Source organism: Chrysemys picta, chromosome 2 (genome assembly GCF_011386835.1).
Source record: "Chrysemys picta bellii isolate R12L10 chromosome 2, ASM1138683v2, whole genome shotgun sequence".
NCBI lineage: Eukaryota > Metazoa > Chordata > Testudines > Emydidae > Chrysemys > Chrysemys picta.
The window spans coordinates 205,446,155-205,471,584 of NC_088792.1; the positions used below are offsets into that span (position 1 = coordinate 205,446,155).

A 25,430-nucleotide genomic window follows, 5' to 3' on the forward strand; every position below is an offset into this window, starting at 1 on the left:
CTGGTGGGTGGGGTCGAGGAATTTGGAGTGTAGGAGGGGGCTGTGGGTTGAGGCAGGGGGCTGGGTGTGGAAGGGGGTATGGGCTCTGGGCTTGGGGTGCAGGCTCTGGGGTGAGGCCGGGGATGAGATGTTTGGGGTCCAGGAGGGGGATCCAGGCTGGGGCCGAGGGATTCAGAGTGCAGGAGGGGACTGTGGGTTGGGACTGTGGATGGGGGTGTGTGGGAGGGGGTACGGGCTCTGGGCTGGGGCCGGGCATGAGGGGTTCAGGGAATGGGAGGGGGCTCTGGGCTGGGGCAGGGGGTTGGAGTGCAAGGGGTGAGGTCTCCAACTGGGGATTCAGGTTCTGGGGTGGGCCTGGGGATGAGGGGTTTGGGGTGCAAGAGGGGGCTCTGGGTTTGGGGGGCTCAGGGCTAGGGTGCGAGCTTAACTCGGGCGGCTCCCATTCAGAGGCACAACAGGACTAAGACAGGCTAGTCCCTACCTGCCCTGGCACCGCACTGGGCCCCGGAAGCCGCCAGCAGGTTCAGCTCCTAGGCAGGGAGGTGGGGTAGGCAGGAGGCTCTGCGCGCTGCTCTCGCCCGCAGGCAGCACCTTCCCCAGCTCCCATTGGCCTTGGTTCCCGGCCAATGAGAATGTGGGGCCGGTACTTGGGCCGCGGAGCCCTGTGGCCCCCCCAAGTAGGAGCTGGACCCGCTGGCTGCTTTCAGGGCGCAGCATGGTGCCAGGACAGGTAGGGACTGTCTGTCTTTGACATGCAGCACCGCTGACCGGACTTTTAAGAGAAGGTCCCTTTTCGACCAAGCATTCCGGTTGAAAACTGAACACCTGGCAACTCTCGCTCCTGGGCTACATCACATTTTAAAACTTGGGTATTTGATAATTAAATACATAGGAGGAAAGTACTGGGAAAGGAGAAAGGCCTACTTATACATTTTTAAATGTCCTATTACCTAAGGCCTCAGACTGCAGTCCTTGTTCAGCAAGACTTCTATTGAAGTCAGTGGGAGTTTTGGCTAAGTACTGGATAAGAACTTAGGCCCAGATTTTTAAAGGTATTTAAGCATAGCTCCTAAATACCTAAGTGCCTACATCACTTTTGAAAATGAAACTTAGGCTTCTAAGTCAATTAGGCATTTCAATGTTGAACATAGCAATGCCTAAATACCTATGAAAATCTGGGCCTCAAGGATTTAGGGCACCATAGGAGTTAGGCACGTGGGCACTTTTAAAAATCCCACCAGGTGCTTATCCACATCTTTAGGTATCTAAATACCCTTATAAAATCTGGTCTTTACCTTCCAAGGGAACAAAACAATTGTTCAAGGACTTGATCTCTTGCCACTGAATTCAATGACAAAACTTCCATTGATTTCTATGGTGTAAAATCAGGGCCCACATCCCATTTCATCTTCCACTCTACCATCTGTTAAGTATTAGATCAAACAGCGGACTGGGCATTTCAAGTTGAGGTAGGACTTCATCCCTACTGCATTCATTCTGCCATTCATTTTTAAGCTAACGAGTTAAAAATGAAATCTCAGTCTTAACTTCAAATTCCCCAGTTTTTGGCAGTTTCTGAAGAGTGATTCGGCTTTTGTCATAAAAGAAGACATAGCGGATTATAGTTGTCTCTCTCTTTGCTTCTCAACATTAAAATCATTCCAAGCATTAGAGGAGTCTCATTCTGACATCACTTTATAGTTCTTTATATTTATTCTAAGGTGCTCTAAAAAAAAAATCCATACAAATAAAGGACACTAGTCTTTGTGCAACTACTGTTCCTAGTAACTGCAGATTTACTCTCTATCAGTGATTTTTGTCCAGGCCTTACAACATCCCTCTGAGTTTCTCTTAAATTCCTTCCTGCACTTAGGCCTTCCATCATGACCATCATCTGTTCAGGAGAGGAAACTGGATGAAATTTCCTTCAGATCCCTTAATTGGTCAGCGAGGTTGATGTTGACTGACACGAGGCACTCTATATCCTCCCCCAGGGTTTGCGCAAACTACCCTTGTGGCCTAGGTAATAGCATGGTTATTGATGCCTGCTGAGTGCATAAAGAAGCTGGTCAGGAAAACATCACTCAGTGGGTCATATTCAGACCTGGGGTAAATGAGTTCTTTCCCGTCCAAAATTCATGTGCTGACAAGACAGTATTTTTTATTAGCTTCACTAAAAGGTGAAAAGTCAGGCTTTATGCCTCAATGACCCCCCCTACAGCTCTGTAGTCAACTATACCAGTGGCCCAATGTGTAAGGTTGGGCATATAGTCATTTAAAAACACAACTTTCCAGGAAGCCTCTTGCTTCTGTTCGGTTTGACCTGGTAAGTGACATCTGTTCCATGGCTCCTTTTTCCTCCTACTCCTAGCAAAACTCTTCTATGCACCCCAAATTCTATAGACCTCAGTAAACCTAGTACTGGTCCATCATCAACAAAAGGATTTGTGCTTGTTATGTTTGTAAAAATCAGTCATGTGCCAAGACAGATTTTCTACAGTAAGAGATTTTACAGCCAATTTATAAAGTCTCAGATAAAGGCTTTTAGCTACAGCAATACAATTTCTCTCTCTTTCTCTCTCTTTTATAAAGATTGAGTAAATTCCCATCCCAAGCACTGACTGGCTTTACATATATTAAAATCCTACAACCTCAAAGTGTTTGAATGTCATACATCACACAAACATGAAAATCCCCTTCAGAGCAGATATGTCAGTAACCCCCAACCACTGTTCACCCCACTTTCCTCCTTCAATGGCTAGAGAGAAAAGACAGGTTCTGCAGATGAGGGAGGAAGTGAATTCCTGAATTGAGGACCACCCCCCAGGACGAGAATCTTTTCCTAATGTTAATGACAAGGGAGCTCAAGTTTGAGTGCCGCTTCTGACCTCAACTGTAGCAGCAGTGCATTGGGAAAGGAACTGTGTTTCAAATAATTTGGTATTAAATCACCTGGGAACTCACAGGCAACCCATGGAACATCAGTGTTAATTGCAAATGGTATCTCTGTAACAAACACAGCACTACTGCAAATTCCTATTGAGGTATATGGTCTCCTCCCTCAACAATATTACTGGGAGTTATACGTGCCCATGGAGAGGAGAATCGGTTGGGGGGGGGTATTCTGTTAGGGAGAATTGTTAGCACAAATAAAGGGAAACTTCACTTCCCACCATCAATGGCTGCTTCCCATTTCCCAGCTACCATCTTGTCCCTCCTCTGGTTGCTCAAACTCCTGCTGTTTCTTCTCTAAGGGGCCTTGGCAACTGCAGCAGAACTAGAAGCAGCTCCATGAGAGCTGCTGCAGCATAGTCACAAGGCAAAGAGGGAAGGAGGTAGACTGACTGATGGGCCAGCTGCTTTGGCAGTCTTTCAGTCTACCTAGGATCTTGTATGGTTCTCCTCACTATGGTATCTGAAATGCAGGATAATGGCAGCTATTCCCACTGCTACTCTAACTTCTGTCAGTTTTGCTTTGCTCCCCAGTTGAGACGTCTGGCCAATCAGAGCAGAAAACTGCCAGGGTACAAGTAACTGCTGGTTCTACAAGAAGTCAGAATCCAGGACATTTGTCAATTTTTCAGGCACTTGAAACAGAGTGTGGAAAACAAGTGCTGCATTGGGAAAGATTGGTGCCATTGGCCTGGGACCCATTCACTTCACTGGGAATACTCAGCACTATTTAGGATCTGGCCCTGTGCTTGTAAAATTAATATTTTAGATTCTGTTTCATATACTGAACCTTGCTCCAACTTTTGCTAGTAGTTTTTAGCAAGCTTTTTTTAAAAGAAATAATATATTGTAATTTCATTCCTACATAGTTTTCACACCTTAGAGTATTCACACCGAATCATTATGAGCTATCATGCAAAAAACAATACAGCAATCTTCTTAATTTCTTACTCTTTGTTATGCTGTCTCTAAACTATGTCAGACTCAATATAAAGGTGGCTGCATAGGGCTCTCAGATCTCAGCATTTTTGCAGGCAACTCCAACCGTCATGTAATCAGAGATAAGTGACTTAGTTAAAAATGAATGGGGCAGCTGGCCAAATGCTCAACCAAACAAAATGATCAAAGGGACAGTGCCAGATGTTTTCCATCAGCTCTGCACATGGAGGTACCAGGGAGATCAGCAGGAGCATTACACTAAAAAGAAACCAGAGAAGCCAACTCTAGTTTCAACCATAACATGAAGAATTGACTATAAATACCACATTCCTTAGTGAGAGTCCCAGAGGACATTCCGTAGGTATTTCTAAAGCCTACAGGAAAAACATGTCTACTATTGTCTGGCTTATTTATATGCATCCTCCTGCTAAATGTTTTAATAATAGTGCATAGCAACTTGCTGAAATATATATATAAACCCATTTTAGGAAGTTGCTAGTAATGGTGAGTCAGTGGAATATGTCAAAAGCTGCTGTTTTGCTATAAAGTATGTGTTCGCCCAACCTTTGTTCATTTAACTTTAATGTTTCCCAATTCCTACCCCTATTTCTTTTACCATTTTCGATTACTGTAGTTTTAAATTTTGATTTCATAGGCTTGGGACTTTAATTCCTGTGAAAGGCCCAGAGATGCTTCAAGATTTGTTCTGGAAAACGAGACTGTTTCATGTTTTTTCTATTTTTGTCTTCTGAGAAAGTTTAAATATCAAAAATAGTTAAGGTTGTTTACACTATACCTCAGCAAAAGACATTCTTGACATCATTTGTATACAACTCCGAGCAGTAGGGCCACTCAGTCAGTGCTGCCAGACATCCAGCCACAGGGCCTCCACCCTCCGGACATGTAGGGTCCACCAATAACAGTGTGATGCTAACTGCTTCTGCTGTTGTGGACCATGCACGCTTCATACAGTTCTGTGGTGAGAAAAAACTAGAGTCCTTCCCCACCGCCTTTATCACAACCCTGGTTTACACCCATTACAGGCTTCTCTTGTTTAACAGACACCTCCATTCGCTATCTCACTAATTACCGCCAGGGCCACACACATCATTTCGGGCTACATTACCTATCCCTCATCCAAGTCACATCACATAGGAGTTTGGGGCAGATAAATGAGGGGGAAGAACACTGCATGAGAATTTTATGCCATGCAGAGCCCCTCCCCCCAATTTAATGGCTTTGCAGGGGCCCCCAAATCTGTTTAACTGGCCCTGCTGAGCAAGAATCTTGGAAACTGCTGCCAAGTAACTTGAGACAACTGAGTAATTTAAGTCACTTTTCAGGTTCTTTTTTGACTCTCCTGTTTAGTGCTGCCTGCCTGAGAGTGGGAGGAGGAGCTATGCTGAGCCTGCAGAAAATGAGAAGGATTTTTCCCTGAAACAATTGAAAGATCTCAGAACTTTCTTCTTGACTAATGTGCAAACTAATCAGATTGCTTAGAGGGTGCTGCTGAACATCATTTCTCATTTCATTTTGTCCTTTTCTTGCATATATTCATAAAGTCAGTAGTTATGGATTTGTCACCCAAAATGCTTCTTTGTTATAGGGATGTTTAATGAATGTATAACAGGGTGATTGCATCTCGAGAAACTGTTTTAAATTCATTTTACAGGGATAAAATACAGCGTCTGAATACAGCAAGCTTAACCTTCAACCTGACCCAGTTAGGACTGCTTTGAATCCAGCTGCTTCATAGATGACTGCTGGAGCTTTCCTCTTTGCATCACATACATAGCAACTGTGCATGCTCACAAACCTTGTGCTCCTTTGATTCCAGACTGCTCCCTCCTAGCACCCTGCTGAGTACAGGCAGTGACAAATGGGACAGAGAGGGATGAGGTGGAAGCAGGGCTATAACCTTACTGCTCCTTCACCTTATCCAGCATAGGCAGCTGAGCACAATGAGAAAATTTCCCTGCATTACTCCCAGGAATGGTGTTGTGAGTGCCCTCCCTCTACCAGAACTGAAACACTGAAATCAGTACATTTATCTTTGGAAACTCTTTTCTAATGAGACTTCATGGAAGTTACTATTTCAACTTCACTTTTTCCCCTTAAGAAATCATTTAAGCACCCTGCTAATTTACTGAATTTGCAGGAAAATCATCACCTATATTTTCAGTGACTTCTTGGCTTCGTTGCTTCAAGAGAAAGATCAACTCAAAATGACCTCAGAAGCACAGTTCAATAAGAAAGACGTATATGTATCTCAGTAGTTGCAGTTTGAAGGTCACAGTTGCCAAAAGCTCCTGGACCATGGAAAATTGGCTTGCACATTGTGGTGCTCCAGGGAATTTGGTCCACTGGAACTGTGTGTTCCAGTAAACTAATAGGATAGATAGAAAAGTGAGAAGAAGAGTATTTGGTGAGTAATCACACTCTAGCATGCACACATACTCCAGTATTAATTAGATTAATCGCTAATAAAAACAAGAAGCATGCCAGTATTTTGTCCTTATGAGCAATAAGTAAATATAAATAATCACACTCTGAATTACGTGTTTAATCACAACCAGGTGAAATATAAGACAAGTAAAAATTAAATACATGGAAGTAAATATCCTACAGGGCAACTGGAAAATTATTCTAATTTATAAATCCAATTTGCCACCTCCTCTGCAAAGAAATAAAAGGAAATTTTGGGCTTAGTTCCCATGGATCTTGCAGTAGTGGCAACACAAGCTTGTTTCATAATCTGCATGCATTTCATGGACAGAACTTGCACTGATGTCAAAGGGAAGTTCTGCAGATGAAACAAAAGGAGCAAAGTATGCAGTTGAAATGAATGGTATGGATAGGTGAGGAGCATTTTCCTTACCTTATAGGGCCCATATTCTGACATCAATTTTTTCAATGGACTTCTGTGGGAGGTATGGCACCAAGGAGCCAATCATGCAGTCTTTATTAAAGGCCTGGAGGAGGTGGCCAAGGGCAGGAGTGGTAGTTTAGGGGAGTAAGTTTGGTTCATCCACATTCTCTCCCTTCAGACCCATTGCTCTGCATTGCCCATATGAGGCTTATTAACTTTCACTGCTTTGCCCTTTGTGCTGTGAAACTTGTAGTTAGAAGGTGTCCTGGGGGACTGTGTTTGGACAGGCCCTGAAAATGTCCAAACCTGGGCAGGATAAGTAGGATTGGGCAGCAGCGCATCTGTGTGGATGCCTGTTTCCTCTGATGGATTGTTGAAATCTGCATCACTCTGATGAGCAGTGGGTTCAAGGCTACTTCCCTAGGGGAGCAAACCATTTCTCTCTGACTGAACAACTGAGTTACTCTGGCATAGGGGGGGAATGGAACTCTCAGAGAGAACTACCATTTAAGTCAATGGGAATTTTTCATGGGGAAGGGCAGCAGGCCGAGATTATCCAACAACGCCTACTGAGGCCTGATTTACAGAGGTGCTGAGTAATGACAAATGTAAAGTCAAGTCAATGGGAATAGTGGGGCACAGAAAACCCCTGAAAAACAGGCCCTAGGCATCTCAAATTGGACAGCATTTGAGGAACCCAAAGTCAGCTGCCATTTTTTAAGAAGTAACTGAAAATCAGTGCAAATAAAGGATCTTTAAAGTAAAATATTTGGGCCTTATTTTTCTCACACACAAATTTTACAGTGGTGTAACTCCATTAACTTCAAAGGAATTACTCCTGATTTACACTCATGTAAAGAAGAGCAGGAACAAGCTCCTTATCTCTGTATCAAACCATTAATTTTGGACCCTTTTAGCAACTTGTTCTCTTTCTTTTGAAAGGCAGACATAAAGCTGTAAAACTGTGCAATTATGCATTCCTTCACTCACTGTTGGGGTCATTTGGGCTGATTTTCTGATAAAAGCAACACGTCATATCTCCAAGGCAAGAAAAGTGCTGGATATTTTCATTTCCATTTTTATGGCTATGGAAATGAAACATCCCAATTCCCAAGATGATAGGATTTACTGCTCAATAGCCAATAAGTCAAAGGGTAATAATCAAGGACCTGATTCTATTCTCACTTACACCAGTGTAAATCTGGATTTACTCCACTCTATCCACCTGTATAAACCCAATGAAAGAAAGAGAGGACTCAAGGCCTAAGCTCCTGATTATTTTCTGTTATCAAACATGAGATACGTGGTGGCCTCTGATGGTCTGTAGATACAGTCTGTAAATACTTTTACAGATTGCTGTCCTCAAGAATCACGGAATTCACATACTGGAGTCAGGGAAGTTAGACTGTGATTCCACAAAGCCAGAAATAGTCTATACTAGAGAACTTCATGCTATAGGATAGCAACAGAGCTCTCCATTTAGAATCTGAAATGCAGTACAGAACTCTCAGAAGTTGAAGCAGGAATTAAGCTAGACACTATTCTACCATTTGCTAAAACATTCAGTGCATTTGCCTTCATGCCTTCTGCATTCCACAGGGCTGCATGCTGAGTTAATAAAACCTCTCTTGGAAAATGCTTTGGAAACACGGATGGAGTCCCTGACTGGCCATATGGCAGAATCTGGCTATTGCTACCAGACAGCTGCAGGAAGTGAAAGACAAGAAATGGGAGACTGCATCACCAAAGACATATATACAATTTTGGCTAATGTCAACAGCTTCCAAAATATTCAAAAGCACCAACATCTTCTTTCTTTTCAGGAACTTTAAGTGATGCATATGTGATTTGGATTCAGACACATTACCAGCTGAGCTTTCAACAAGTTTTGAAACAATTAACACAAGTATGTGAAATGATAACAGACAACCACGTTTTCATTGCTCAGCTCGCAGATAAAAATTGAGATTCCAATTAACTTGCTCTTCTTAAAAACAAATAACATTATCATCAATAACATTATCACCATCATTCTGTGATTTGAACACCAAAACAATACAGTAGGTTTCTTTTCTTAAAATGAAATTATGTATTTATTACTGCTGTGATGCAACATTTAAATTGAACAAAGAAGTTATCCGCATCAGATAACTAGGGACAGTAAAATCAAAGAACAGAATGAGGCTTGAAACATTCATCTTTTCATGTACATTTAAACTAAATGATAAATTTGAAATTGAACAGCATCTTGTAAAATTCACAATATGAAGTATTTAGCAGCACCCTTGTTAAGAACACACAGAGCTCATTCCTAAATGAAAAATATTGATCTGTGACTGGCAATGAGATAAATCTAAACTACATCCACTATTTCCTCATATTTTAGTTTTCATTTTATTCAGTTAAGCCATAAAATAACTTTGCATTTCCAATGCTAGTGTTCCCTAAACTTTTGTTTGACAATAGAAACATTCACAAAATTTAATTTGTAGAAAATAGTGTAAATCTATACACCTATATTTAAGAGAAAGGTCAGATTTACCAAGATAAAAGCATCTATACTGAAATTGTCAAGACTGTATTGCTATGTCAGAACTATACACACATGTGGACAAGTGCACAGTATGTAACTAAAATTAATCTGTATGAAATACCTGATTTATTGCAATACAACCTTTTAAAATAAATATTCTCATTTAGATGACATCTTTAAAGAAGTAGCCTCACTTTGTGTGCCTGCCTGCATGAGAATCAGCAACTGCAACATCCCAAGAAAAGCAAGACGTGATCCTTATCTATTTTTGCGGGGGTGGGGGTGGGGGTGAGCATAGGAAGTATTTTTTTAAACCAACTCGGAATCCAAAAGTGGACTGAATTTTCTGATGAATTGTCTCACCTAGCACCAACCCTTCTAACTGTTCATAGCATGGTAAAAGATGAACTGAGAAGAAGCTAGATTTATGTATTGTTTATATGGTATTATTTTGCTGCTAATCTTAGATAGCAAGTAAACTTGATCTATCTCTTGTACAAAAAACTTAAAATAAGCACTTGCATTTTCTATTTCTAATCAAGAACACCACAAGTGAATTGCATAAGTTCCCCACAGCAGGAAAGTAATCATAATGCATAATAATAAAGTGGTGATTAAATGGCAAAGTGATCTGAAAACATCAACAAACTGACTCACATACTAGCAGGAAACATGACTGCAAAACACAAGCAGCTCAGACAAAACTTAATGGCACAGTACCCGTTATAATCCTTCATGCTTTACCTGCTGATTGGAGAATGGCTGGAGGAGATCTCTGGCACAAAGCTCTGTTCGATTATTGGTATCCTAGATGGAGTGTAAGAATGGTAGGCTGTCAGAACCACGCTGCCCGAGTCCTTTATCTCCATTATCACAGGCACATGTCTTCCCTACTGTCTGGCGACAAAGACAACTACCAGCATTTACTCACTTACTGGATCAAGTGACCCTGTCACAAAAGCAAACGCATGACCTTACACTGTAATAGCCTCTTACTACCGTTTGCTGTCAGGAGAACTGTGTAAGTGTTGAGATGGCTCTTTCTCCTGTCAGGACAGCTAAATTAGCATATATTCAAAAACACCGCCCACAAACACAACTCTGTGGGGGAAGTATTCCTGTTTCTTAGGAAACCAGAAACCGGAGGTAATCCTACATGGCTCAGGGCAGCTGCTCTGGACAAGTTCTTCTTGGGTTATTTCTTTTTTTGTTTCTTCTCAGCTAAGGGCAGACTTATTAGGATTTCTCATACGACAGCAAGGAGCAAAATGAAATGAAATCGTTCTTCAGTTAAGCAACATAGGAATGGAGCAGTGCTTTAAAAGAAAACATGTGCTCTAGGAAGGAGAGGGGGAATGCAATTTGTAATGCCTGCATGAAAGATTCATAAACTAACTGGACTATGTGGCTGTTTAAATAACTGGGGAAGAATAAACCTGATTTATTTAGGTCAGTTAAATTCTACAAGCTGTCTGCAAAGAGCTGCCTTTACTTTCTACTGAATTAGGGTGACCAGATGTCTTGATTTTATAGGGACAGTCCCGATTTTGGGGTCTTTTTCTTATATAGGCTCCTATTACCCCCCACCCCCTGTCCTGATTTTTCACATTTGCTGTCTGGTCACCCTATACTGAATACATATTAGACTTTCAACAATCTTTAATACTTGCTGGATGGATAATTAAAAGAGCAGTAGGAAAATAATAAAGATTTTCCCACAAAAATGTACAGAAAAGCCCCCCCCCCATTTCACAGATAATGAAAGTTTTGTGAAATGGCAGTTTTTTTTATAAGAAATACATGCACCAGTTTGATATTTCTCATTTTTCAAAAATTGCCCTCTGTTAGAATGAAAATTTAAAATTTCTCTATTTACACTCAAAAATAGAATCATGGCCTTATTTTGGAGCAACTACCCCCAGAAAACTTCGCAGCTCTTCTGTGAAGTTGAAATGCAATGTGAAAACTCTGATATCACACAGCCCTAATATTTCCTGTAAAATAAACACTGCCACAATAAATATTTACTCTTATAGTAACCAGCACCACCAGTTAAATTCAATTGAATGACTCTCTTTGATTTCTAAGTATCATGGGTGAGATCCTCACCCCTGCTCCTCTCTTTTATTTTGTGTAAAAGGGCTGGAGTGGCATGCATGACTGGCTTGAAAAGCCCCAGTTCCAGCTGGGGGAGAATTTGCCCAGTACAGGCACTGTGTAACACAGCCATAAGAGTGCCTTTTGACGTTGAGGAACCCCGGTGCAGGACTGTTTAAATGACATGGGGCTCTTCAGCACCCAGAGCAGACCAGGATGGGGATGGCACCTTAGTATCCCTCCCCCCCAGAATGGGCTGTGAATTCTGTGCTGTGCATCTTAGTGGCACAGTGTAACAGGGTGCTGGCTAGGAGAAACAAGCCCTGTTCTAGAGGAAGAAGGGTATTAGTTGGGCTGGCTGAAGGGCCACGCCCTAATTACCAGAGTGGATCCACCTGCAGGCCTGGGTAGCCAGCCTGACCTATAAAGCTGGCTAAGAGACAGGAAGCAGGGGTAGACAGGAAAGGGAGAAGTGTGGGCAGGAGCGCTGCCAGCTTTTTTGCCACCCTAGGCGACAGAAGGTCCAGCCCCCGAAATGCAGCCCCCTACAGAGGTGGCAGAAGGTGCCACCCCTGAAATGCCGCCCCCAACAGAGGCGGCGGAAGGTTCCGCCGCCGAAATACCGCCAATGACCGGGGCGGCCGAAGATCTGGCCGCTGCGGTCGCCGCCCCCCAAATGTTAGCACCCTAGGCGACCGCCTAGGTCGCCTGATGGGTTGTGCCAGCCCTGAGCGTGGGCTCTAGATCCCTGCTGGCTGGAAAGTTAGTAGTCTCCCAGAGGATTGGTGTGACGAAGTGGGACTGTTCTTAATGTTTCTTCTGAATACTGTGTGGATGCCTCAGTTTCCGGCCGACCCTCTGTCGCCTAGCAACTAATGGCCAGGCCCTTACCCCCTACAAGGGGATGCTAAAGGTGTGGGAGAACAAAAAGGTCAGGTGACCTCCTTGCCCGGAAAAGGAACTCAGCAGAGAAGGAGGGGCTCGAGTGGGTTTCAGTTTGAAGCTGGCTGGGGACTAGGAGTGAGGGCAGATGGGGGTGTCTGGCTTGCTGGGCCCCAGAATGGACCCGGCAGAGGGATCAGGTTCTCTGGACCTACAAGCTCTGTTTTAGACCATGTTCCTGTCATCTAATAAACCTCTGTTTTACTGGCTGGCTAAGAGTCACGTCTGACTGCAAAGTGGGGGTGCATGCAGGTCCTCTGGCTTCCCCAGGACCCTGCCTGGGCGGACTCGCTGTGGGAAGCACACGGAGGGGCATATGCTGAATGCTCCAAGGTCAGACCCAGGAGGTGAAGCTGCGTGAGCTTCTTGCCCTGAAGACAGTCTGCTCCAAGGGAGAGGAGGCTCCCCAAAGTCCTGACTGGCTTTGTGGGGAGCAGTTCCAGATCATCGCCCGGGGACTCTGTGACAGTTGATCTCTGTAAATACTTGTAAATAGTAGGTGGTGGGAACGGACACAAACAATAAAAGGACACAGGTGCTGCACTTCAGTTGGTCTCTGACTGCATTTGTGGAGAGGCCGGGAGCAGGTGCTGCTACACACAGCATAGAATCTCAACCCAGAAAACCAATGGAGGCGCCTGAAAGTAAGCATGGAAACCTTTAACTACCCTGTTTTGAGTCAGATTGAGTCAAAGCGCCTCATCCTCTGGTATGAGTGAGTTGTCAAAGCACCTCATCCTCTGGTATGAGTGAGTTGTGCTTGTCACAAGTCCAGAGTAGGATGGGTGGGATAAGGTGGCTTTAAAGCCACATTTGTGCTCCTTGATCTCTGCGCTGTGGAGGGGTATCAACTAGGCTGATTCATGAATGATCCATACGAATCACTGACTGTACCTTAAGCTGGTATCCCCTAGCAGAACTTTTTGGGAGGGTGGTCATATAATCACTATCGTTTGGGCTCCCAGATTTATCCTGCAAGGATTTAGGTTCCCTTGTTGGTGTGCGAGGTGAAATTTGCATTTCCTTGTTCCAGCAGGAGTAAACTGAGCCCAGTGTCATCATTTGAAAGGCATCCTCTAAAATTCACTTTGAGACGCTAACATTGCAGCTGACAGTTGGGAAATACTGAAAGTAGCAGGAGCCAAATGGGAAGTTGTAGTTGAGACAGCATTGACCCTCTCTGAAGAGACTGGACCTGAGAATTCAAGACTTAAACAGGTTTATTTTACTGACTACAACCCCAGAAAAGCTACCCTTACTCCCCTTTCCATCGCCCATAGTACTTTGCTTTCTTCAGACAACAATGATTGTGTAATTTAGATTACATTTGGATGAAAGTCACCCTATAAATGCAAAGTACTTGTATTATTATTTCTAGTGCCTTCTGGTTTTGTATATCTGCTTTAAATAAACATTTCATATTTAATAACAATTAATAAAGGAAACAGGATCTTACAGATAACATAAAAAGAAGGATATGTTTAATAAAGGGGATTTTCTCTTTGTGCAAAATAAACAGTAGATTTTACTGAGATTTACAATGTGTTGGTGCACAAGTTAGATGCTTGCTTAGAAGTGACAGACTATTTGACTTTTATGCAAACTTCAGCTAGATTCAGTTTTAATGGGAAACCAGATAACACTCAGCACTTTTAAGTGGTTATGTCAAAGGAGAAAAAGAATGAAGCAAGATTCACAAATTCAAATCCTAGGGTCGGTTCCCCCACATCTCCCCTATCCTTGAGCCAGCAGTACCATACGAAAGAAGTGCTTTTGCTGCATTGCAAAAAAGTGAAACTTCTCTCATTTGCCTTGAATTTTTCACTAGGGGTATGTCTACACTACGAGAGTAGTTCAATTTTACTTAAAGCAAATTTGTGGAACCGATATTACAAAGTCGAGCATGTGTATCCACACTAAGTACAGTAATTCAACGTTGTGAGTCCACACTAACAAGCGTCAACATTGGAAGCGGTGCACTGTGGGTAGCTATCCCACAGTTCCCGCAGTCCCCGCTGCCCATTGGAATGCTGGGTTGAGCCCCCAATGCCTGCTGGGGCAAAAATTGTTTCGAGGGTGGTTTTGGGTAACTGTCGTCATTCAACCCTCACTCCCGCCCTCCCTCCGTGAAAGCGCCGGCGGGCAATCAGTTCGCGCACTTTTCTGGTGATTGACAGTGCGGACGCCACAGCACCGCGAGCATGGAGCCCGCTGCGATCATCGCTGCAGTTATGGCCATTGTCAACACCTCGCGCCTTATCATCCACCTTTTTCAGAGGCAGATGCTGAGAAATCGGGCGAGGAGGCTATGGCAGCGCGGTGAGGACATTAAGGGTACGTCTTCACTTACCGGAGGGTCCGGCGGCAGGCAATCGATGTTCTGGGATCGATTTATTGCGTCTGGTTAAGATGCAATAAATCGATCCCGGATCGATCCCGGAAGTGCTCGCTGTCGACGCCGGTACTCCAGCTCGCCAAGAGGAGTACGCGGCATCGACGGGGGAGCCTTCCTGCTGCGTCTGGACCGCGGTAAGTTCGGACTAAGGTACTTCGAATTCAGCTACGTTAATAACGTAGCTGAATTTGCGTACCTTAGTCCGAAGTGGGGGCTTAGTGGGGACCAGGCCTAAGTCTGAGAGGGGCACAGACCTCTCACAAAGCACGGGACCCCACGCCGTGGACATCATGGTGGCAATGGGTCACGTTGATGCTGTGGAATGGCAATTCTGGGCCCGGGAAACAAGCACCGACTGGTGGGACCGCATAGTGTTGCAGGTCTGGAATGAATCACAGTGGCTGCGAAACTTTCGCATGCGGAAGGGAAATTTCCTGGAACTTTGTGAGTTGCTGTCCCCTGCCCTGAAGCCCAAGGACACCCGGATGCGAGCAGCCCTGACTGTCCAGAAGCGAGTGGCCATAGCCCTCTGGAAGCTTGCAACGCCAGACAGATACTGGCTGACAGTCAGCCAGCCAGACAGTCGTGAATCAATTTGGAGTGGGCAAATCTACCGTGGGGGTTGCTGTGATACAAGTAGCCAACGCAATCATTGAGCTACTGCTCTCAAAGGTAGTGACCCTGGGAAACGTGCAGGTGATCATAGATGGCTTTGCTGCGATGGGATTCCCAAACTGCTGTGGGGCTATAGATGGAACTCACATCCCTATCTTGGGACTGGACCACCAGACCACCCAGTACATTAACTGAAAGGGCTACTTTTCTATGGTGCTGCAAGCACTGGTGGACCATAGGGGACGTTTTACCAACATCAACGTCGGATGGCCGGACAAGGTTCATGACGCTCGCGTTTTCAGGAACTCTGGTCTGTTTAGACGGCTGCAGGAAGGTATTTACTTCCCGGACCACAAAATAACTGTTGGGGATGTGGAGATGCCTATAGTGATCCTCGGGGACCCAGCCTACCCGCTAATGCCCTGGCTCATGAAGCCCTATACAGGCGCCCTGGACAGTGAAAAAGAACTCTTCAACTACCGGTTGAGCAAGTGCAGAATGGTGGTGGAGTGTGCTTTTGGACGTCTAAAGGGGAGATGGAGAAGCTTACTGACTCGCTCTGATCTCAGCGAAACCAATATCCCCATTGTTATTGCAGCTTGCTGTGTGCTCCACAATCTCTGTGAGAGCAAGGGGGAGACGTTTATGGTGGGGTGGGAGGTTGAGGCAAATCGCCTGGCTGCTGATTACGCCCAGCCAGACACCCAGGCGATTAGAAGAGCCCAGCAGGACGCGCTGTGCATCCGGGAAGCTTTGAAAGCTAGGTTCCAGAGTGAGCAGGGTAACCTGTGACTATTACGTTTGTTTAAACAGAAGCTGAACCTGCCCCCGTTTCTTTACCCACTTAATGTTGACTATCCTCTCCAGTTACCAACCGCCTTCCCCCCACTTCCAACACACCTTTAAAAATAAAATAAATGAAACTTTGTTCATTAACACCGTTTCCTTTATTAAGGATTTTGCGGTAAAGGGTTGAAACTGGGACGCAGACTGTGGTGGGGAGCTGGTGTAGTGATGAAAAGGACGCTTCTAAACTCGAGGAATGACAGGCTCCTGCTCCTAGAGCGGTCCACAGTGGTGGACTGGTTGTTTCAACGGAGCCTGCCACCCCTCCTTTTCGGGACTGTGTGTGTGGGGGCTATGTGACTTTGTGGCGGGGGAGGGTGGTTACAGATCCCCTGCTGCGTGGCTCTGTCATCCAGGCTAAGGACCACTGCATAAGATCTGTAACCGCCCTCCCCCGCCACAAACTCACATAGCCCCCCCCCACAGAACATGAAAACCACCTCCCAGACTGACCAGGGTGCCTAGTGACTGCAATGTGTGTGTGATCTTCTGCTGAACCTGCCCCCATGTCTGTACCCTGGTAAAGGTGACTGTCCTCTCCAATTATCAACCCCCTTCCCCCCCTTCAAACACACTGTCCTCTAAAAGAACATGACGGAAACAGTAATTAATAGAAACATATTTTTTATTAAGAACTACACAGTTAGGGGATAAAACTGGGACGGGGGCTTGGGTGAGGTGCATTGGGCTTGGGTGAGGTGCATTTGGAGGGAAGGAAAGGACGTATCAAATCTTTGGGAATGAGAGCCTTCTGCTACTTGAGCAGTCTGCAGGGATGGAGTGACTGTTTTCATGGCCCCTGCCGCCCCTCCTTCTTGGGACTTTGGGTGAGGGGGGGATGGGACTTTGTGGTGGGGGAGGGTGGTTAGAGATAGAATGCAGCAGGGCTCTGTCCTCCTGCCTCCGGTCCTGCAGAACATCTACAAGGCGCCGGAGTGTGTCCGTTTGCTCCCTCATTAGTCCAAGCAGCGTTTGAGTCGCCTGCTGGTCTTCCTGCCGCCACCTGTCCTCCCGTTCGCTGTGTGATCGCTGGTATTGCGACATGTTCTCCCTCCACTGGGTCTGCTGGCCCGCCTTGGCTCGGGAACAGACCATAAGTTCTGAGAACATCTCGTCCCGTGTCCTTTTCTTTTGCCGCCTGATCTGCGCCAGCCTCTGGGATGCTGGAGTAACGTGGGAGACACTCGCAGCTGTGGGATGGGAAAAAGGGAGTGAATTCCTCACAAAGATACATTTTTGTGAACAATTAATATAGTCTTTCTCTGTGAACAAGACCATGCACAGTACCTATCACATGTACACTCAGTACAAGGTCGAATTTTCGGTCTTCACATTGAGTGCCTTGGGTTTTGCTGTACAGATCACGCAAGCGGGGCTGGACAACGGAATTTGGCTAGCAGGTGGCCATGGTAAGCCGTAGACTTTTGGCTGCTTAAAGCTTAATTTACAGCAGTGCCGTTCTTTCACGTTCCAAGCAATGCTCCTAGTGTTGGCCAGTTCCTGCTGCTGGCGATCCGGCCAGCATGAACTCTGCCCCGTCCCACCCCCGTCGCGGCTGTCCCTGGGAAAGATCCCTGCATGCTGCCGGCGAACCACTCAGCATGAACAGTTCGCCTCCTCGCCCCCACCGTGTGGCTGTAAACCGCCGGTTACAGTTATTTAAAGGAACAGGCAATCAGTCCCCATACTAAAATTCCCCTAATTCAAACCAGGTCACCATGAGTGATATCACTCTGATGAGGATTACAGAGACAGAGAAAGACCGCATGCTGCATGAATGCCAGCAAATACCAGGGCCATATGCCGCCATGCTTTGCCAGGCAATGATACCGGGGTACCTGCTGCTAGCCTGGCGCGGAAAAGTTTCCTACTATGGAGGAGGCAATAAGGCCGCTCTCCCCAGGAACCTGATGCAAAGACTTTCACATTACCTCCAGGAGAGCTTCATGGAGATGTCTCAGGAGGGAGGATTTCTGCTCTATCCCCAGACATGTTAACAGACTTTTCCAGTAGCTGCACTGGCAACGACTAAAAAGTAAAGCGCCTAGGGCAAACTAATAATTAAAAACCCATTGCTAACATACCATTTCTATTCTATTCAAAATAAATGTTTAAAACACTTACCTACTGATCCTTCCCCTGATTCACGGTCCGTGTTACCGCCTTGGGAGGGTATCTCCGTGAGGGTGATGAAGAGATCCTGGCTGTCGGGGAAATCAGCGTTGAAAGCGCTGTCGACTGCCTCGTCCTCTTCATCTTCCCCGTCCGCGAACATCTCCGAGGAAGCGGCCGTCGACAATACCCCATCATCAGAGTCCACGGACAGTCGTGGGGTAGTGATGGCAGCTGCACCTAGAATGGAATGCAGTGCCTCGTAGAAACGGCATGTCTGGGGCTGAGATCTGGAGGGTCCGTTTGACTCTTTGGTCTTCTGGTACGCTTGTCTCAGATCCTTGATTTTCACGCGGCACAGCATCCAGCTGTATCCTCTCTCCGTCATGGCTTTTGAGATCTTCTCGTAGATCTTCGCATTCCATCTTTTCGATCGCAGCTCCGAAAGCACGGACTCATCGCCCCACACAGCGATCAGATCCAAGACTTCCCGATCAGTCCATGCTGGGACCCTCTTTCTATTCTGCGATTGCATGGTCACCTCTGCTGGAGAGCTCTGCATTGTTGCTAGTGCTGCTGAGCTCGCCACGATGTCCAAACAGGAAATGAGATTCAAACTGGCCAGACAGGAAAAGGAATTCAAATTTTCCCGGGGCTTTTCCTGTGTGTCTGGTCAGAGCATCCGAGCTTGGACTGCTGTCCAGAGCGTCAACAGAGTGGTGCACTGTGGGATAGCTCCCGGAGCTATTAGCGTCAAATTCCGTCCACACTAACCCTAATTCGACATGGCCATGTCGAATTTAGCGCTACTCCTCTCGTCGGGGAGGAGTACAGAAATCGATTTAAAGAGACCGCTATGTCGAAATAAATAGCTTAGTTGTGTGGACGGGTGCAGGGTTAATTCGAGTTAACGCTGCTAAATTCGACATAACCTCCTAGTGTAGACCAGGCCTAAGATGAAAAGCAGCTTTTGGAGGCAGAAAGTGTCATCCTTATACATCATACCGAAAAAACCTGGTCATTTCAAACAGTCCCATGAGTCTGTAATGGCTTGGAATGCTATTAAGCTGTAGTAATGTCCTCAGCTCTCTGATAGGAGGTGAGGACTACAGAAGGCAAATGTCCCACCATTCAGTAGTGATACCTGCTGGCTGATTCAGAGAAGCATTAAACTAGCTCTGAACAGAGGTCAACTGAGTCTTTCTGTCCAGAAAATTGCCAATGTGATCTCAGCCTTTTACCCTGAATGAGTATGTTATATAATAGGAAAAGAGACGTCTTCAGTAAGATAAGACTAATTTCTGACCCCTTGCTCCCTATTACTGAGGTGTCATGATAAATATATTTGTTTGTCCTGAGAGGGTGAGCAATTGTGCACCTGTCTCTCTGTGTGTGTAGGGAAAAGGGGGTGTGGCCACTGCTGGTAGAAGATAGCAAAATTTTCAGAAGCAAAAACCAAACAAACAAACCAGAGGCAAACAAGGTTTAGTAATTTTTTTTATTTTTGACATTTTCTAATTGAGTTAAAAATAACAACAAGAAAGAACAGAGCTGGGACTTTACAACTGCTAAAGCAGTGAAGCTATTTATGTGAAGAATTTAGAAGTTAAACATCATAACATCTGGTGATGCTTCAAAGACTTTCAATTAGAATCTAAAATGAAAAACTAATCTTTGTTAAATTATAATGCCACAGTTTTCAGTCCACGTCCCAACAAGGAACTTAATCAGGCATCATACTTCAGTGAACTCCAACATGGACATATTTTATTTATTGGATAATCGTGTGCTTTTTTATCTTAAAACAACATCAACAGTTGTAGTTTCATGAATAAAATGAAGTACTTAAAGAGCAAGTTGCAAAGCTGTTTGCTTAGTAACTATTCATGTTTATTTTCTAGGAGTTCAAAAGTTGCTTTTCCTTAGGACATATTAATCTACTCATGTAGCATTGTTCACATATTGACTGTATACAGAAAAGGAAGCTTCTTTAATCTGCCTCCTGGAGCAGGGCTTTCTGTAGGCATAGTTTAAAAAGGGCTTATATCCTTCCATTCATCCATTAAGCTCATGCTCCTTCAGGCCATGTTGATCTAACTGCTTCATCTGGGACAGCTGACATCACCACTGAATGCTGTGGTCGGGTTTTTTTTTCTGAAGCAGTAAAATTACCCAGAAAGAGTAGTAGGGTGTTCAGCTTGGAAAAAAAACCCAAACACTTGTGGGAGAGGTTGGCTTCTCCTCTGAAATATTTCTGAAGCTGAAAATGGGAATCTGGTATAGGACTCTGAAGCTGGAAAGGAAGGCATTGCAAGTAGCTGATACTTATTTTAAAACATACATTTGTATTCAATCTGAAGTCTCAAAAAAAGAAACAAAAACAAGATCAGGGTAGGAATTTGTATACAGCAGGGGAAGGAAAAGTAAAACTGTCAGACAGGCATATTTGTGACTTAAAATACAGAATGAGAGAGGACTAAATTAACACAAAGCCAGTCACGAATGCTGGCGTTGTTGTTGAATATGTATTTATTTGGGGCTGAATACAGTGTTCATGTATTCCTATACGTGGGTTGGGGTTCTGTAGTCAAAAAGAGAAGAATAAAAGGAAAACACTAGGCCAGATTCTGCTCTCAGTTGCACTAGTGTAAGCAGGGAGTAATTCCATTCATTGCAATGAGCTTACTCGCGAAATATACTGGTGTAACTTACAATAGAACTTAGTCCAGTGTGCTTTAACTGTGTTGTTTTAAAATAGGCTCTGAACAACTGATAGGAACACAAATGAAATTTAATTAAAGTCTTCTTAGGGCCAGGGACATTTATAAAGTAAAATAACAAGAGGGTCAGTTTGCCATATAGGTGTATCCAAGTGTTAACAGCCCTACACATTTATCACTATTTTGTATAACTATCACTATCTTTCATGGTACCAGAATCATCAACGATCATAAACATAATGGTCAGGCATGATGAACATGCCGGTGTATATATAATGCACTGCATGACGTCAGGGCAGTAATAAAGCAAAAATTCAGACCAACAGAGGATACGTCCCATTTTCTTGTATTAAACTAGGGCCATGCAGCTGGGATGTTATAATTAATTAATGGCCTTTAAATGCTACCATTTTTCAACACCCCGCCAAATTAATGCTTAAATAGATTTACAAATATGTTCAGCTAAACATAATAAGTTAAGTCCTTTTATAGGCATTTTGAACTACAATATATAGTGTTCTGAAGACTGTATGAGTTAGCTATCCATCTGTGGTATTTGTACCTCGTCTGGCACTTTGGCAGAGTATTAAGCACCTAACAAAATAGTAAACATGGCAAAAGAGTTAAGAAGAAAGTGTTGTCTCTCTCTCTGTCTACTTACAGGGATGTCTGAATTGATAGAATCAGGATTTATTTTTTAAATTGTTTACAACTGTTATTCCTTTAGATAAGGTGTAGCTTAGACTTCACTCTAAATACGTCAGGAGTGGGCTCCATCTGATTTCGTCCAACAAGCAGATCCATAGTCAGGGTCTTGTTGCTCATAAAATTCAGTCCCAACAGCCTAATAGTCTAAGCTGAATCTCTCCTGTTGTATCAGCTGTAAGAGGCTGGGCAGTCTCTAAGGGAGTCCTGATTGGATCCTGACCAGGACTTTTAAGTGAATGTGTAACCAGTTGAGTTAGGGTTGTGGTTGTTTAAGTCAGGAGGAGACAAAAGCATTAACCACTGTGACTAGGTCCTTCACCCAAAAGGAAAGGCCACAAAGTCTCCCGGCCAGACAAAAACAGAAAATGACATTTCTCACCACTGCTAGAATCTGCATGCCCAGGAGCACTGAAGAGCCGATCGTGATCTGAATCTTCATATAGCTTTGACAATCTGTGGTCTGATGTCCCAAGTCTTGAGTTTCTGAAGGTGTTTCCCAATAAATTCACTTCTGTCATTCCTAGGCTGAACTTGAGTGAATTACTCCTCGTAGGAGGTGGCATCTTGGTGATGGTGGTGGTTTCACTGGTGGAGAAGGAGACATACTGTTGAGTGTCATTCACTTATTGCTTGCACACAAGTCTGTGGCATCTCACAACCTCTCTGAGACATCTCTTGTAGATGTCAGAGAGGACTGAAGAGAAAATTGAGCCTTGCGGTCTCTGCATGATAAGGAACAGGGTAATGAGAAGCAGTTGCCCCAGTCATGACTCTGGATTCTAGCTGATAGGAATGAGTGGATTCAGCTGAGTGCTTCCTCATTCACTACCGCAAATTTCTGCATGCTTGTTGCCATTAGTGTACAGTCAATAGTGTTGAAAACTGAGAAGAGATCTAGCCACACTCCCACAATAAAGGTTTGTTTCCTTAATCCAAATTTCTCAGTTTTGAAGAAAACCATAACTTAGCTCAGGCTTGATGAAAATTTTGAGGAAGTTCTATGGCCTGTGCTAGACAGGAGTTCAGCCTAGAGGATCACATGGTCCCTTCCTGCCTTAGAATCTCTGAATTTTTGAAAATTGGCACAGGCCTGACAAAAGGTCTGTGAACTTTGGTGAATCTTATCTCGGTTATGGGGTTGTAACAGAACTGCAAATGAAGTGAGATTTAGAATGGAAGTTTCTTATAACCCATGTTTATAATCTATCCAGAATCCCTATACCAAAGGTTCTTCCAACATCTAATCTTCCTATTTTCATAATGCCAATTTCGTATCATGTCGATATAACATTCCAGGGCATTAGCTAATGAATCAAACTGAGTTTTGTTGCAAGTGCAACTAGATTTCTACTGGCTTAAAACAGGTCTGAAGATGGCCCATTAAAAGCATGATCTAAAATCCCTGTGTGAATACAAAACTATCATTTGATCTGCAAAGTTTGTTAATTATGTCAACTAAATTTAGCAGTTTATATGGGCTACGAATGACAAGAGGAGAATGCTCCCAAATTAAATACTGGACAGCTTGAATATACCTATACAGATTACTATGATTGCTCTCTAATATATAGAACATACAGGAAGTGCCTAATTTTAAAGCACTGAAATATAATAACAACAAAAACAATAAAATAACTGGCACTTTTGCAGCACCATTTAGCCAACAATTTCCAACTGTTTTACAGTATTGTTGAAGTAAGGCTCTCAACACATTTGTGACATAGGGAAGCTTTATTAACCCCATTTTAGAGATGAAGAAATTTAGGAACAAAGAAGTTAAACGACATTCCCCAAGAAAACACAGGAAATTTGTGGCACAGCCAGAGATAGACCCCATGCTGCCTGACTCACAGTCCTGTGCTCTAACCACAAGACTTTGTGAGGAAGCAGATTAATTATATGCAGTTGGCAGTGGGCAAGATTTTTTGTAACAGATGAAAGGGTGAATACATTGCCTGACCTACAATAAGCTGTAAATATATATGGTAAATCTTCATTTCACATAGCTATTGATCATTCTGCTCTCTACGGACTGTGTGCTAGTATTGATGGAAGATTTAGAGAAGAGCAAAGAAAGTGCTGCCTAATAATTGGCAAGCCACACAGACTTTTTCATTGGAAACATAAATATGTGTGACGTATCTTTGCTAAGCAGATAAGCAGACATAAATTTCCAGGTTAGCGCAAACCCTGTTAACAGAAATACCTTAACAAACACTAAAAATAACCTTTGCCAAAGCTCCAGCTGGATGGCTGCATCACAACCATGGGTTAAACATGCAACGATAAACAAAGACTAATAGCAGAGAGTTCAGTGGTGAATGGTATTCTTGAGTCATAGGCTTGGGAGTCTGAGAGGAACATTACCAATTCGCCTGGAAGAGGTCATTCAGAAGGCATTGCTTTTGTGCCAGTTAGTACCAGAAATTTTGCTTCAGACTTGATAGATACATCAATGTTTGGGGGCACGGAAATTTACTGTTAAAATTTGCACTGCCTTGCATATTGCTCATAGAAAATTATGCTGTTCTAAGGATGAATTTGCCAATTATTCAACTGTAACTCTCTAACCTTTATAACACTATTCAAAAATCTGCTCTTCTGCCATTACAAAGACATTTTTGCTAGTAACTATGTGTCAATCTTTTCTCTATTTGTTTAATGTTCTTTTGTTTTTCTTCACATGTTCTTTGTCTTTAGACTCAGTGGATTAAAATCATCCTTGGTATGTAACTCCACTGAGGCAAAATAAGGTCACATGAAGGATTAATTTGTTCAGTTTCCTCATATTAATCTGGAATATGTGGAATATTTCACATGATGAAGATGCCAAATCTCCAGATGACTCATTTTTGTCTTGGGAAATTAGGAGAAAGAGGTGTAAGTGGCTGCATTAGCATATACTAATGGATCCATATAACAGCATTAGTTATTTGGCTTCATTGATTGCTTTGGTTGCAGTAAATATATGCCTTAATGAGTAACCACATGAATTTATTGGAAATTTCTTGCATCTCCTTACTTTATCCCTTTTCTGTCAGCTTTTGACTTTTGTGTCATGTCTGAATATAGACTACAATCTCTTCAGGATAGTGATTGTGTCTACTTGTTTCTGCAAATTGCCTAACACACTTTTGGGTGCTCAAAATCAACCACAGCAATAGCAATAACAAGTATAATTATTATTATAATTAAGTGGCATGGAGAGGAAATATGAGTGGGATTATGGAATTGGGGGCTGCATGGCTAGACTCCCTGATCCGATAGGATTGTTTACTAAAGAACTTGGGTTAGGGTTGCCAACTTTGGTGGGACAAATTCCTGGAGATTTTATCACATGACATAATCTTTAATGCATGGAGACTCCAGGACAATCCTGGGTTGGGAGGGTTGGCAACTCTGACTTGGGTGTACCACAGAGTTTTAGATAATGGGCACAGATACAGTTAACAACTACAAAAATATTTAGTACTGTAACAGAGTCAGCCACCTCCTGAGCCCCCCTTTATGGTCAGGGGATGCCTCTCTAGTGCCCTGCCTCTGTTTTCCCCTTCTTTAGGGCTCCTTAAACTCCACACAGTCTCTTTCATCCAATCACAGCTCTTCTTGGGGGTCTGTTTCTTTAATAAATTAACAAAGTTCCAAAAAACCAGATACACAAAAAATCTTCCATCCAGTCCTAAATTGGGTACAGCTCCTCCT

General features: G+C 43.7%; 1 protein-coding gene across 5 annotated transcripts in view; it reads right to left on the bottom strand.

The window, feature by feature from the left end:
* Positions 1–25,430, bottom strand: part of ARHGAP28 (Rho GTPase activating protein 28) — a 174,597-nt gene that overhangs the window by 92,460 nt on the left and 56,707 nt on the right. For 2 of the 5 annotated variants that reach the window (XM_005303101.5, XM_005303100.5), the window contains exon 1: positions 10,038–10,536. In XM_005303101.5, coding sequence (XP_005303158.1) covers positions 10,038–10,162 — 125 coding nt within the window. In that variant the 5' untranslated portion in view covers positions 10,163–10,536. Of the gene's footprint in view, positions 1–10,037; positions 10,558–22,107; positions 22,314–25,430 lie in introns of those variants that run through there. The other 3 variants (XM_005303105.5, XM_065585261.1, XM_042843392.2) reach the window with 3 other exon arrangements.